The 13,468-nt window shown below is 32.5% G+C and overlaps 1 protein-coding gene across 3 annotated transcripts in view; it reads left to right on the top strand.

The window, feature by feature from the left end:
• The window catches only part of NCAM2 (neural cell adhesion molecule 2), a 540,885-nt gene that overhangs the window by 334,744 nt on the left and 192,673 nt on the right, over positions 1–13,468 (top strand). For all 3 annotated transcript variants that reach the window (XM_032277132.1, XM_032277133.1, XM_032277134.1), the window contains exon 6: positions 5,876–5,993. In XM_032277132.1, coding sequence (XP_032133023.1) covers positions 5,876–5,993 — 118 coding nt within the window. The remainder of the gene's footprint in view (positions 1–5,875; positions 5,994–13,468) is intronic.

The following is a 13,468-nucleotide window of genomic DNA, read 5'->3' as shown; positions in this document are numbered from 1 at the left end:
ACCCTAAAGATCTTCTGAAAGATGTTGGACCTCAAGGTTTCTTGAAAACCTTGAGAGCCTTTGATGTAGAATATTGTTAACTGTACAATGTACTCTGAAAGAGCATAAATAGGGCCATGTTTAATGGTGAAATTAGCTTTCAAGAATTCAAGGAACATTCACGCTTGCATTTATTTATTTATATATTTATTGACTTGAGAGATCCTCCATTTTAACTATGACCTTTTACCTAATTATCATCTCATACTGCAAAGAGACTTCTTTTGACAAAAATAAAGTCACAGTAATGTTTTTCCTACTTTTAACACTAATTTTTCACTGAGATTTTATTTAATAAGCACTTTATTTTGGTGGTAAAATATTGTAGACATCTAGCAATGAATTAGTTTTAGAAAATTGTATGAAAAATATTTATTAAAATTTTTATTTTTATGTTTTTTAATTTGTTCATTTGTACTTCTCTGATTATAAATATAATCCATTGTTAGTATAGAACATTGCATAATGTTTACTGAGGACAATTTGAAATAGCTGATTTAATATCCTTAAATCAATATATTAAATATTCATTTACCATTTTACCTATGAATTTCAATTCTTGTTAACTAAATATAGAATTGTTGTGTATACAAATGCTGTAAAAGATATATATGTATCTGGTTATATTTAGGCAGATGACTTAATACTTGTCCAGTAGTGTATCCACAGGGTTAGGAATACTGATCAGTTTGAATAAGAGTGAGGATTTATTTATATATTGATATAAATATGTCTCTTCATGTATTCTTACCTTGATAAAGAAGAAGAGCATAAAAACAGGTGGATTTTTAAAAGGAAAAATAAAATATTGAAATATGAATAAATATTTGCATAGATAAATGCAAGTGGTAGCCAGGCTCTGGGAGAAACTCCTGAGGCAGGAGTGCTGCTTGAGCCCGTGAGTTCAAGGCTGCAGTGAGCTGCTCTGATCACAAATCTGCATGCCAGCTTGGGTGACAGTGAGAGACGCTGTATCAAAAAGAAAAGAAAGAAATGCCAGCACAGTCAGCCCTTTATAACCATGGTTCTACACTGGTGTTTTCAAAGAACTTTGGATTGAAAATATTTTTAATAATAGCAATAAAAATAACAATACAACAATGAAAACATACAGATAAAGAACAATATAGTATAACAACTATCTGAGGGAGTTCCTGGAATCAATCCTCGGTGAATACCCCTTAACAACTGTAATTAATAAAAATAACAATAGTTTTAATGGTCTCTTTTTAAATTTTTGATCTTGTGCATATTATCTATGCAAAAAGCCAATTTAAAAAACCGTACTAATCAGGATCCTTTGGCAGCTAATTACAAAATGCAGAAAAGCATAATTATGAAAATGCAACAAAGCATCAGTTAACAATTTTTTCATTGTTTCTGTACTTGCTAAGGAAGGAAATATTTATTTTATTAAACTGCTGATTCCTCTTGTATTATCTTTCATTAAGAATGTAATTTTAAATGTCAATTGAAACTATTTTTTTATATATTTTTAAACCAACCTAATGAGCCAATTTGATCCTCACTCTCCTACAATCTGATGGTACTAAATAAAGCCCTTACTGTGTTGTTCAGATAGGTTTGATTTTAAGAGTCAGTACTCAATACATTATGGCAATTATGTCACTGCTTTATTGCATTCACAAATTAGGAACAACCACGTAGGGAATGCCCAAGATTTGCTATTAGTGAAATATGCAGATAAATGCTCTATTTATTAGATTTTGTAACAAGATAGGTAAACCAAATTAGTTGACAGTTAAGATTGGAGGCCACTCAGCTACATTAATGTAAAAAGAATTGTATGTATGTATTTTGTTTATAGTAATCAGGAAGATAGACTATTTTTCGAAATGAAATTATAAAATTAATTATGGTTCTTTATGTCTATTATTTTGTATTTTGTATTTGTTCAATTTTGTATGCATTTTGAGTTCCAGAAAAGTATTCTCATTAAATAGCACTTTAAATTGATCATTCTCATAAATTCAAAATGGAGGATTATGGCAATTAACCCAAAGCAATATTAAGGGAAATTGAGAGTTGTTAGATCATATTACAGCATTTGCAGCAGTGAAAAAGAGCGAAACATACAATTTTTTTTTAAGAAAAGAAACAATACAGATGGGTTTCTTTGATGCCTGTTATGACTATATGAAAGCAACAATTTCATGATCACAATAATGATGAATGTATTATCCATAATTAAGATGTCTTATTGTCTATTGAGAGGCTATATAATATTAAAATACTAATCATTCTTTACCTTATATTATAAACAATTGTTTGAAAAATTATCAAATATGTATATTGTAAAATGAGACTACTTGATTTGTTATCAAAGGAAGGTTCTTAAAATTAACTAGAAACATGTAATTTCTTATCACCCGTGAGTGATATAAATCAGCTTTGCAAATGTGGCTTTCCAGGTTTTTCACTTTTCTCTCTTCATATAATAAAGTGCAATTGAAAGAAGTGTGTTAATGAAACTATGGTTAGACCCAAAGAAATAAACTAATTTGCTTTTCATATAGGCTGAGAATGTAAATAGAGAATGTTAGAACTATCAAATACTTTGGTGTTAATCTGCTCTATTTCTTGGCCAGTAACCATGATCCCTTCTGTGACTTTCTAATGGACACACAGCCATTAAAGTAAAATCATTTTTCTGATGATTAATGATATTGAACATTTTTTCATGTTTGTTGATCGCCTGTGTGCTTCTTTTGAGAAATGTCTGTTCATGTCGTTTTCCCATTTTTAATTGAATGATTTGTTTGCTTGTTTTTTTCTTGTTGACTTGTTTACGTTCCTTATTGTTTCTGGAGATTTGACCTTTATCAGAGGCATAGATTGCAAACATTTTCTTTCATTCTTTAGGCTGTCTTTCTGTTGATAATTTGTTTTACTGTGCAGAAGCTGTTTGATTTAATTAGGTCCCGCTTGTCAATTTTTGTATTTGTTGCAATTGCTTTTGGGGACTTAGCCATAAATTCTTTGCCAAAGCCAATATCAGGAAGGGTATGGCCTAAGTTTTCTTATGTAATTTTTATAGTTTAAGGTCCTACATTTAACCCTTTAATCCATCTTGAGTTAATTTTTGTATATGGTGAAAGGTAGTTGTCCAGTTTACTTCTTTTGCATATGGCTCACCAGTTATCCTAGCACCACTTACTGAATAAGGAGTCAATATTTTTGTTAACTTTATCAAAGTTCAAATGGATATAGTTGTGCAGCTTTCATCCTCAGAAAAATATAAATCAAAACCACAATGAGATACCATCTCACAGCAGTCAGAATGATTATTATTTAAAAAGTCAAAAAATAATATGCTGTCAAGACTTCAGAGAAAAGAGAATGCTTATACACTGTTTGTGGGAATGTAAATCTGTTCAGCCACTGTGGAAAGTAATTTTGAGATTTCATAAAGAACTTAAGTATAACTGGCATTTGACCCCAGCAATCCCAATACTGAGTATATGCCAAAAGGAAAATAAATTGTACCAGACATATGAACTTGTATGCCTATTGCAGTATCATTCACAACATCAGGTACATGGAGTCAACCTAGGTACCCATGAATGGTGGAGTGGATCAATAAAATGCAGTACATATACACCATGGAATACTACACAGCAATAAAAAATGATGAAATCATGTCCTCTGCTACAACATGGATACAGCTGTAGGCATTATTAATCCTAAGCAAATTAATGCATAAACAGAAAACCAAATACTGCATATTCTTACATTCAAGGTAAACATTGAATACCCTTGGACATAAATATTGGAGCAATAGACACTGAGGACTCCTAGAAAGGGGGAAGAGGGAGGTGGGATGGTCTGAAAAGCTACATATTGGTTACCATGCTGACTACCTGGAAGACTGGATCACCTTTACCTCAAACCTCAGAATCACACGATATACCCAGTTAACAAACCTGCTTGTGTGTCCCCTGGATCAAAAAAAAAAAAAGTAAAAAGAAGGAAAGAAAAATAAAGGGTTATGAGCCTTAAGATTAGCAGTCCTCTGTTAGATGAAAAATCTATGTGTGCATTTATTCGTTGCTTTATATTTAAAACAGAATTGGAATTGATTTACAAATGAGTGTACTTCCTGACTGTGGTTGAGTGGAGTTAGTTTTCCTTATCACAAATAAGCTTGAAGGAATTAATGGGCGCTGGTTAATCTGAACCACACAAGCTGTGACATGAATAGGCATTTCATGGTTAGTATCATCTTTATCTTCTGAGAAATATTTGGGGGTTGAGGAAAGACATTAAAGACTCCGAAAACATATGAAATTGCTGAATGCCTTTATTAATAAAAGGTAAATCATTCTATCAAATTAGTGGTAATTTTGTTGCCTAAGCAGCCAGTCAGGATAATTATAACTTGAAAGTGAACGACTATGTCCATGTTAGTGGGAGTTAATAGAACTACTTTCCTATACATCCCCATGATTTTTCCAGATAGATAATATATAAAAATAGAAACTTTCCAGTAAATGTTGACTACTCAATACCTATGGAATACAAATCCATTAAAGAATTCATTTCATTATAATTCTCTATGGGGTTAAAAATCCTTTACTGTAATAAAAACAGTAATACTGCTCTTGCAACTAAATTTATAAATAATAATAGGCAAAGCATGCATTTTGTTTAAAATGCTGTTTTCTGTAATTACAAGGGAAGAAAAACAGGGTACATAATCAAATGACAATGCACTTAAAATTCAGAGTTAATATCTGAAAAAGGTCTATACTTTGTAATACTAGTAATTATTATGTTACTTTAGAGACAACATGTCAGATTATGTTTCTTGTATCTAAATCCATAAAGGCAGAAACTTGATTTATTGTGTTTAATTACTAAGTTACATACCACTTCTTTTCCTTACCATCAATGGAAGCAATGTGGCATCGATGCTGACCTAAATGCTGTTGTAGAGATGTTTGAGTATAATCACACTTTTAAATGCCTTTCTGGTATTATTTTATGTAAAAATTATTAATATACTCAATTTTAGGAATGTTACTCTATGATATTCAGCTTAAAATTATGAAAGTGTGCAATGAGTCAGAATGTATGCTCTACTTTGAAATTTAGTTTCTATTGTGGATGCTAGTGATTTGTTTATTGCAAACAGTGCATTTCAGTAACAGTGTCAAAATGTTCCAAATGTGCAGTATATACAGTTTTTCCAATGTAATTAGTTAGAAATTGGAGATGCTTAATTTTAAAATTGAACAGTTCATGAAAATCTATTTCCATACTCTATGCCTTATGCAGTTTCTCTTCATAACACATTCTATAGTTGCTTGAAGAAATTAAGTGTAGTTAATCAGAAAGAACATTATGGTTTAACACCGAATTTGAAAGCCCTGTTTTGAAGCAGTGATTGATTGCTTATGGCATTACACAGACCAATGAGAACCCAAACAGGAAATCCACTTATGCTCAAAGTAGATCTCCATATTGATATAAGTGTAGTGGTGTTGTCTTTTTCTAAGACATAATTCCTAGACGTATATATATTTGCTAAAATGTTTATTTTATTGTATATTTTAATTTAATAGATTTAATAGAGAAAAGCTTTACAGTGAATTGATATTTGGCACGCTATCAAATTATCTAATTATGGCACATTAGAAAGTGCATCAGTGATAAAGTTATTTTACTATGAAACCAAATCAGTTCCATTAATATAAATGGAGATGTGAAGGATAACGTTAGAAAGCTTAGTATTTTAAAAATGGTGAAAATTCTCTAAATGATGTTAGTGAAAATGTTTTCATCCCTATTTATTCTATATTCATCTCTCTTTCAGTGCCGCCAGCAATCTCAATGCCTCAGAAATCTTTTAACGCCACAGCTGAGAGAGGAGAAGAGATGGTGTTTTCATGCAGGGCCTCAGGCTCTCCGGAACCCACCATCTCCTGGTTCAGGTAGGTTGCGCGCCCACCTCCCTCTGGCTTGTGTCTATTATCAGGCTCATGGAACAGCATTGGGATCTTAGTCATTTTGTAAAACGCAAACCATTGCATTTTAGTTTCATTAAAAAAAAATTCTGGTGCTATTTTTGGGGTTAAGGTCGTTAGATTAAACCACTAAAGAGATCAACAGTGTGATCACGCACTAATGTTCTGAGTCAAAGGCTGTACCCATTATACTTACTCTGTCCATAAAAGCAAGCTTTTGGAAAAATGGGGTTGTGGCATCTGTGATGTATTCAAACATTTTATTATCACTACAGTGTATCTTGAAATAGATATTCTAGTGTTGATACCACTTTCATGTGTATGCAATATCATATTTTATTAGAATATAATTGTGTAAATATCTGTATTATACACAAAATATTGCACTATACACAAAATATTGTATTATACCAAAGCCGGTTTTATAGAGTTTTAATTGAATTACATATTAAATTCATGGAACTTTTTAAAATTACCTCATCAAATGAGTAAATTATGTATTCTAAATCTATAATTTGATAGTTTTGTTACTTTATTTTAGAAATTAAAATATTCTTTGATTAACATTAAGATCAGGAATATTTTAAAATACTCCATTCTTTTAGGTGTGTCTCTAAACTGCTAAATTGAAGACTATAAACTTTAAAACCGGACCATCTTGTAAATAAGCATTAGTAACGCAGGTTACTGCAAAAGCATTAGGTACAAGTGTTTATAGAATCACTTTGTAAACCATATAGTGAAAAATAATTTTAAAAGATTAGCAAAATATACATCAAATGCGCAAAAGTGTCCTTACTAAGGATTAGGTTATTTTAAAAAAAAAAACTTATTTGAAGGACAATAATTGAAATCCCAAACTAATTTTTTATTTTTTGCTGGAGCATTTACTGACATTATCTTCAACTTTCAACCCTTTGTTTATACTGCTTACACTACTTATCCTTTAAATATAGGATGTAGCAGTAAATGAGATATTTCTTCAAATATTATGTATTTAGATGTTCTTTTCAGACACTAATTTTCTTGTGACGCACTGCTGGTATTTTGTAGTAGGATTATACCTTGAATATTAACATATTCACCCCAGATAATCATCATCAAACTCAGAGAGTAAACCAGCAGGTTTACTAGTGTAGATCCTTAAAAGTCTGTATCAGACCTATGTGTAATCACAGATAGTTACACTTTTAAGCTATTGAATCATTCCTTCCAATGAACAAATACTGTTCTACAATCTTTTCTCCTATGGTTTTGTATTTCCAAAGAGATTTCTTTTTTCTTATTTGAACAACATTTGTTTGACAGATAAAGAAAGTACAGCAGGAAAATAGTATGAGTAGGAAATTGAACAACAAAAATATCCTTGAGATACCCGTGTTCCACTTTGATGTGTAGTGGGAAAAACATCCTAAACTTCTAGCCTATGCCAATCTTAAGTAATGTAATTGATGATTCCACAAACCAATAGTGGTAATAGTAGCTAGTAGGAAACTATAGCTGAGTAATACTGTTTTGAAATAATCTTCAGTCATTTTTTAAGGAATGCTGCAAAATGTAAACTGTCCTGTGTAAAGGGACTAGAAGACTTCCTGCATTCAAGAATGTGAAAGAAGCATGCATTTTTATCCTGTGAATTCATATTTATGTGCACTTCGTCATTTCAGAGAGAAATATATGGAAGATGAGTGCTTGATTGTTACGGTGTTTGAACATATGCCCTTGCAAAATATGACTACAGTTTTAAGAAGAAAAACTCGTTTAATTCTGAGTTAACTTGATCTCAGAGATTTCAATTTGATAGTAATTTCAGTTTCCCCACCTGTGTATGTTGATGTTAAGTTATTCAGATTCCTCATTTGCCCCATCTTTAGGATAATATTAGAACATTTACCATCAAGTCAGAATAGTAATTGTGAGACTGGATGATTTTGGTTTGGTCTTATTTCATTGTTTACACCACAACCCTTCCAAATAACAACTTATCAATTACTTCTCACCAGAATACCATGATTCTCCAGCAGATGGAAAGTGTTAGCTGGCTTTGTTTTTGAGAGAGACTTATTTTCTGCTGAGATTTTTTTTTATTAAAATTATTTTTTTCTTCAAAATCGTTATATTTAATTGGAAATATTATTATACAGACTAGAATAAATCAAATTCAGAGGATAATATAATGAGTAATTTAAATCTATATTTTTCTTCTCCTTATCTTCATGTGCTATTAGGTTTCATCCCTTGAATAGGATGAAATAATGATTTATTTAAAACCTAAATAATTGTTCTAGTCTCTAGACATAAAATATATACTGGGAGGATGAAAGTCTGTGGTTGTAACGTTAACAAAGATAAAATTTGTTTTAGAAGGAAATTCTGACCTTTTATCTGTACATGTAGACATGTCATGTTTGTGGAAAAGAAAAAAAATTACTGCAAGTATCAGGAAATGTAGGGTAGCAGCCCTGAGAGAAATGTCCAGACTGTTTCATAGAGATAATATTTCCAAGCAAGATGAGCAAAGTCAGTTGTACTAGTCAGCCTGGACTCCCAAAACAAAATACCACCCACTGTGTAGTTCACACCATAGGAATTTTCTCTCCCATAGTTCTGGAGGCTGGATGTTTAACATCAGGGTACCAGCAGAGTGGCCTTTCCTGTGTGTACAAACTCATGGAGAGAGATAGAGTTCTGGTGCACCTTCCTCCTCTTTCAGAATCACCAATCCTTTGTTTGTTTATTTGTTTTTAATAATTTCAACTTTTATCTTAGATTCAGGGGGTACATATGCAGATTTAGTACATGCATATAATTTATAGAAACAGAAAGCAGATAAAGGGTTGCCTGAGGATGGATATGAGAATAGAGATTAACTCTAAATGTGTATGAGAGATCTCTTATGGTGATGGTCGAACCTTCAATAATAGTTACTAAAACTTAAACCAAACAAACGAAAACCACCAGTTTTATGGGATTAAGACCTCACTCTCATGCCCTGATTTCACCTAATGTCCTCCATGGAGGCCTTATTTTCAAATACAGTCATTCTGGGGGTTAGGACTACATCAACATATGAATTTGAGGGTGGAGGAAACGGAATTTAGTTCGTAACATCAGTAAAGAAAATAACTACAGACCATTATAAGGGAATTATAAAACATGTTCACAAAGAGAATCAGAGACATTTAGTGACATGTAAATCAAAATGGGAATAAAAGCAATGACTTTAAAGTTTCCTCCCTTCATTTTTGTACGAATTATATTTCTATATTGAGAATACCCTATGGATTTTTATTGTTAGCTCATTGATTTGGTAAATCTAATCTGTTTGCAAATGTTAAAACTACTTTGCATTTCCATTTAAAACCCACTTAATCATGATATACAGGCATGCCCTTCATAATGACCTCTATCAATGACACACCTCATAGATGACAGTGGTTACATAAGATTATAATGGAGCTGAAATGTCATATGGTCTATTGATATGGTAGCCATCATAAAATCAGAATTCAACGTATTACTCATGAGTTGGTGATTATACTGGAGTAAATCTGCATATAAAAGCATACATATGTAATTATGTACACTACATGAATCCTTGATAAATATATTACTGGTTTATATATTTACTATAGTATACTTTTAATCATTATTTTACTGTGAACTCATTCTACCTATAAAAGAGAAAAGTTAACTGTAAAACTGCCTTAGGCAGTGTCTTTTGGCAAAATTCCAGAAGAAAGCGTTGTTATCCTAGGAGATGACAGATCCATGCCTGTTGTTGCCCCTGAAGACCTTGTAGTGGGATGAGATGTGGATGTGGAAGACATAGATATTGATCATCTTGACCCTGAGTCAGCCGAGGCTAACCTGGGTGTTTGTGTCTTCATTTAGAAAATTAGTGATAAAAAATTAAAACCAGAAAAAAATGAATCCTTGTAAAATAAGCAACAAAGAAAATATTTTGTTATACAATCTTATATGTTACGTTGTTATTTTAAAAAAGTCAAAAGTTTAAAAAATTTAAGTATATGAAGTAAAAAAAGCAAAGGCGAATTTATTATTGAAGAAAGAAAATGTTTAGTGTAGCCAAAGTATACAGTGTTTATAAAGTCTAGAGTGCTATAGCCTAACGGCCTAGGCCTTCACATTCACTCACAATTTACTCATTGAATCACCCAGAAGAAGTTCTAGTCCTGCAAGCTCCATTCACGATTAGTGTCCTATACGTGTATAGCATTTTTAAAACAAATCTTCTATACCATATTTTTTACAGTACCTTTTCTGTGTTTGGATATGTTTAGATACACCGATATTTACTAATACGTTGCAATTGCTTCCAATATTCAGCATAGTAACATCCTGTACAAGTTTTCAGCCTAGGAGAAATAGGCCATACCATATAGTTTAGGTATGTAATAGGCTAAACCATACTGGTTTGTGTAAGTACACTCTGTGATGTAAACAGAGCTGCAAATTGACTAGGGACATATTTCTTAGAACATACCCTGTGGTTAGGCAATGCATGACTGCATTATCTTTTTTATGCATTGCTCGAATCAATATATTAATAATTTGTTAAATTTTTTTATATTAATTGTTATAAAAAATATTGTTCTACCATTTTATTGTTCATGAAGGGTCAGGGCATTACTAGTCTCATAGAATGGGTAGTGAAGTATTTTTCATCTTCTGTTTTCCAATATATCTTTTATATAGTGTTCATTATTTCTTACTTAAATGTCTGAAAAAATTCCCAGTGAAACTGTGTCATGATTTTTCTTAAGTTCATATTTAAGTACAAATTCAATAATATTTCTCATAGAAATAGAGCTATTCAGGTAATTTTCTTTAGTGAGCTTAGATGATTATGCAATTCCAGAAATTTGTTCCTTTTAAATACTATTTAGTGGCATAAAGTCATTCATAGTATCCCTTTGTGATACTTCAATTTGCATGTTTTCTGTAGTATTCTTGCCTCCCTTATCCTGTTAACCTCATAACTGGTTACTTGTTCCACTGCCTTTTTTTTTTTTTTCTGCTCTCTTTTTTATCCTGATTATTCTAGATTTAGGTTTATGTACATACTTATTTAAGCGAATCTGCTTTTGGCTTAATTATTATTTTTTTCTGTTCTCTATTTCATTAATTTCTGGTTTTATTTTTATTATTATTTTCCTTCTGTTTAATTTTCCATTTTTGTTTGCTTAAGGTGGAATCATGTCATTGATTCTAATCATGTATTCTTTCTAATATAAACATCTGTTTTTCCTCTCTAACTATGGCTGTAATTGTACCCTGCTAATTTAACTATGCCATGTTTTCATTTTGGGGAGTTAAATATTTTTAAAAAATTCTCATGTTATTTTTTATATTATTCATTTAGAAGTATCTTGATTTGTTTCTGAGTATTGGGGTCTATTTCTTACATATTACTGCTGTTGATTTTTAATGAAATTCCATACTTATCAGGAAGTAGACTTTTTAATGGTTACAATTTATTTAACTTTATTGAGTCTTACATTATAGTACGTATATTCAACTATTATTGTGTGGAGAAATCCCTAATTTTAAGTAGATTGACTGCCTTGCTAGTATTGCTGAAGTCTTCTAATTCTTTTATAAGAATTGTTCCCCAACTTTATTTTTAAATGTGCCTATTTTTATATTCAGTTCTGTTTTGCCTCATGTTTTTGAAGTTCTAGTATTATGTATTTAAGCATTTATTCATGTAGATCAGTACTATAAAATTATTAAGGACTTTGTTTAAGGATGAAAACAAATGATACCACATAGAACTTTGTTTCAGTCTTTTTTCTGTTTTTTATTTTGCTATGTCTTCAAGTTAACTAAATTACGCCACTATGTCTTCAAGTTTACTCATCTTTTCTACTGTAATATCTAATGTTTTTAATCCCCCCAAAGTATCTCTGATCAGTTTATTTTTTTCACTGAGAGTTTCAAAGAGGTGTTTTGTATATCCTCCATGCCACTTTTACCATTCTTATGTTTTGATTCCTTGAACATATTGGAATATATTTCTAATAGTTGTTTTGATAGGCATCTACTCACCTATCATCTGTATCCTATCTATATTATGTAATTGATTGATTTTTCTCCTTTTTTTCTTTATTTTTTGGAGACAGGTTCTTGCTCTGCCACCCAGGCAGAAGTGCAATGGCACTGTCTACAACCTCCAACTCTCAGGCTCCAATAACCTTCCTGATTCAGCCTCCTCAGGAGCTGGGACTATAGACATGTGCCACCATGCCCAGTTGATTTTTTTATTACTATGTAGAGAAGTGGTTTCACTATGTTGCTAGGATTGATCTTCAACTCCTGGCTTCATGCAGTCCTCCCACCTTGGCCTCCCAAAGTGCTGGGGTTACAGACATCAGCCATTGTGCCTGGAGACATTTCTCCTTCCTATGGGTCATATTTTTATGTTTATTTACTATTCTGATTTTTTTTTTGAGACAGTCTCACTCTGTCACCCAGGATGGAGTGCAGTGGTGTGATCATGGCCTATTGCAACCTCCACCTCCCCCATTCGAGTGATGCTTCTGCCTCAGCCTTCGAATAGCTGGGACTACAGGCACGTGCCACCATACAGCTAATTTTTGTATTTTTAGTAGAGATGGGGCTTTGCCATGTTGGCCAGGCTGGTCTCAAACTCCTGACCTCAGGTGATTGGCCTGCCTCAGCCTCCTAAAGTGCTGTGATTACAGGTGTTAACCACCATATTCAGCCATATCCTGGGAAGTTTTATTTGGGTTCCAGACATTCAGAATTTTGTGTTTTGGTTTGCTTAATATTTTTGTGTTCTTTTACTTTGTTTTATAGATGCAGTTACATGACTTGGAAAAAGTTTGATTTGAGGGAGAGTTTACCTTTAGGCTCTTTTGAATTGATCCATAATACCTTCAGTCTAGAGTTACTCTGGCCCCATTACTGATGCAATATTCTTGTAAGGACATGACTTAAGTCCTGTGTTTTAGGAGATCTTTTTATTCTGCATAGTTGAGATGCAGATTATTCCTGTTGCTATATGAGCTTCTGAGATTACTGTACGTTCTATTTTCTAACGGTTCTTTCTCTCATCTGGAAAGCCTTACTGTATACACTCATTGATCAATACTCAAAGATTTGTTGGGAACTCCTGCGGCTATCTGCATGTAGCGCTGTTGCTTGTGCAGCTCTTTTCTCACCTTTTCTGACCTGCACATTCTAGTCACTTTGACCTCCCCCAGCTGCACACTGTCTTCCACCCCAGATACACTGCCTGACTCTGTTTGTGTTCTGCCTCCCACAGCTGCAGCCTGAAAACTCTCTTCAGGCAGTCAGCGATGGAGGTACTCACATGCCACTGTCATATGCTACCAGTTGGTTAATGTTTGAAAACTGTTGTTTTATATGTATAGCCAGTACCTAAAAAAGGGGGC

This window comes from Sapajus apella, unplaced genomic scaffold (genome assembly GCF_009761245.1).
Source record: "Sapajus apella isolate SASKATOON/1434 unplaced genomic scaffold, GSC_monkey_1.0 scaffold8, whole genome shotgun sequence".
NCBI lineage: Eukaryota > Metazoa > Chordata > Mammalia > Primates > Cebidae > Sapajus > Sapajus apella.
Note: the sequence above shows the minus strand (reverse complement) of the source record. Positions and strands in the feature narration are given on the sequence as shown.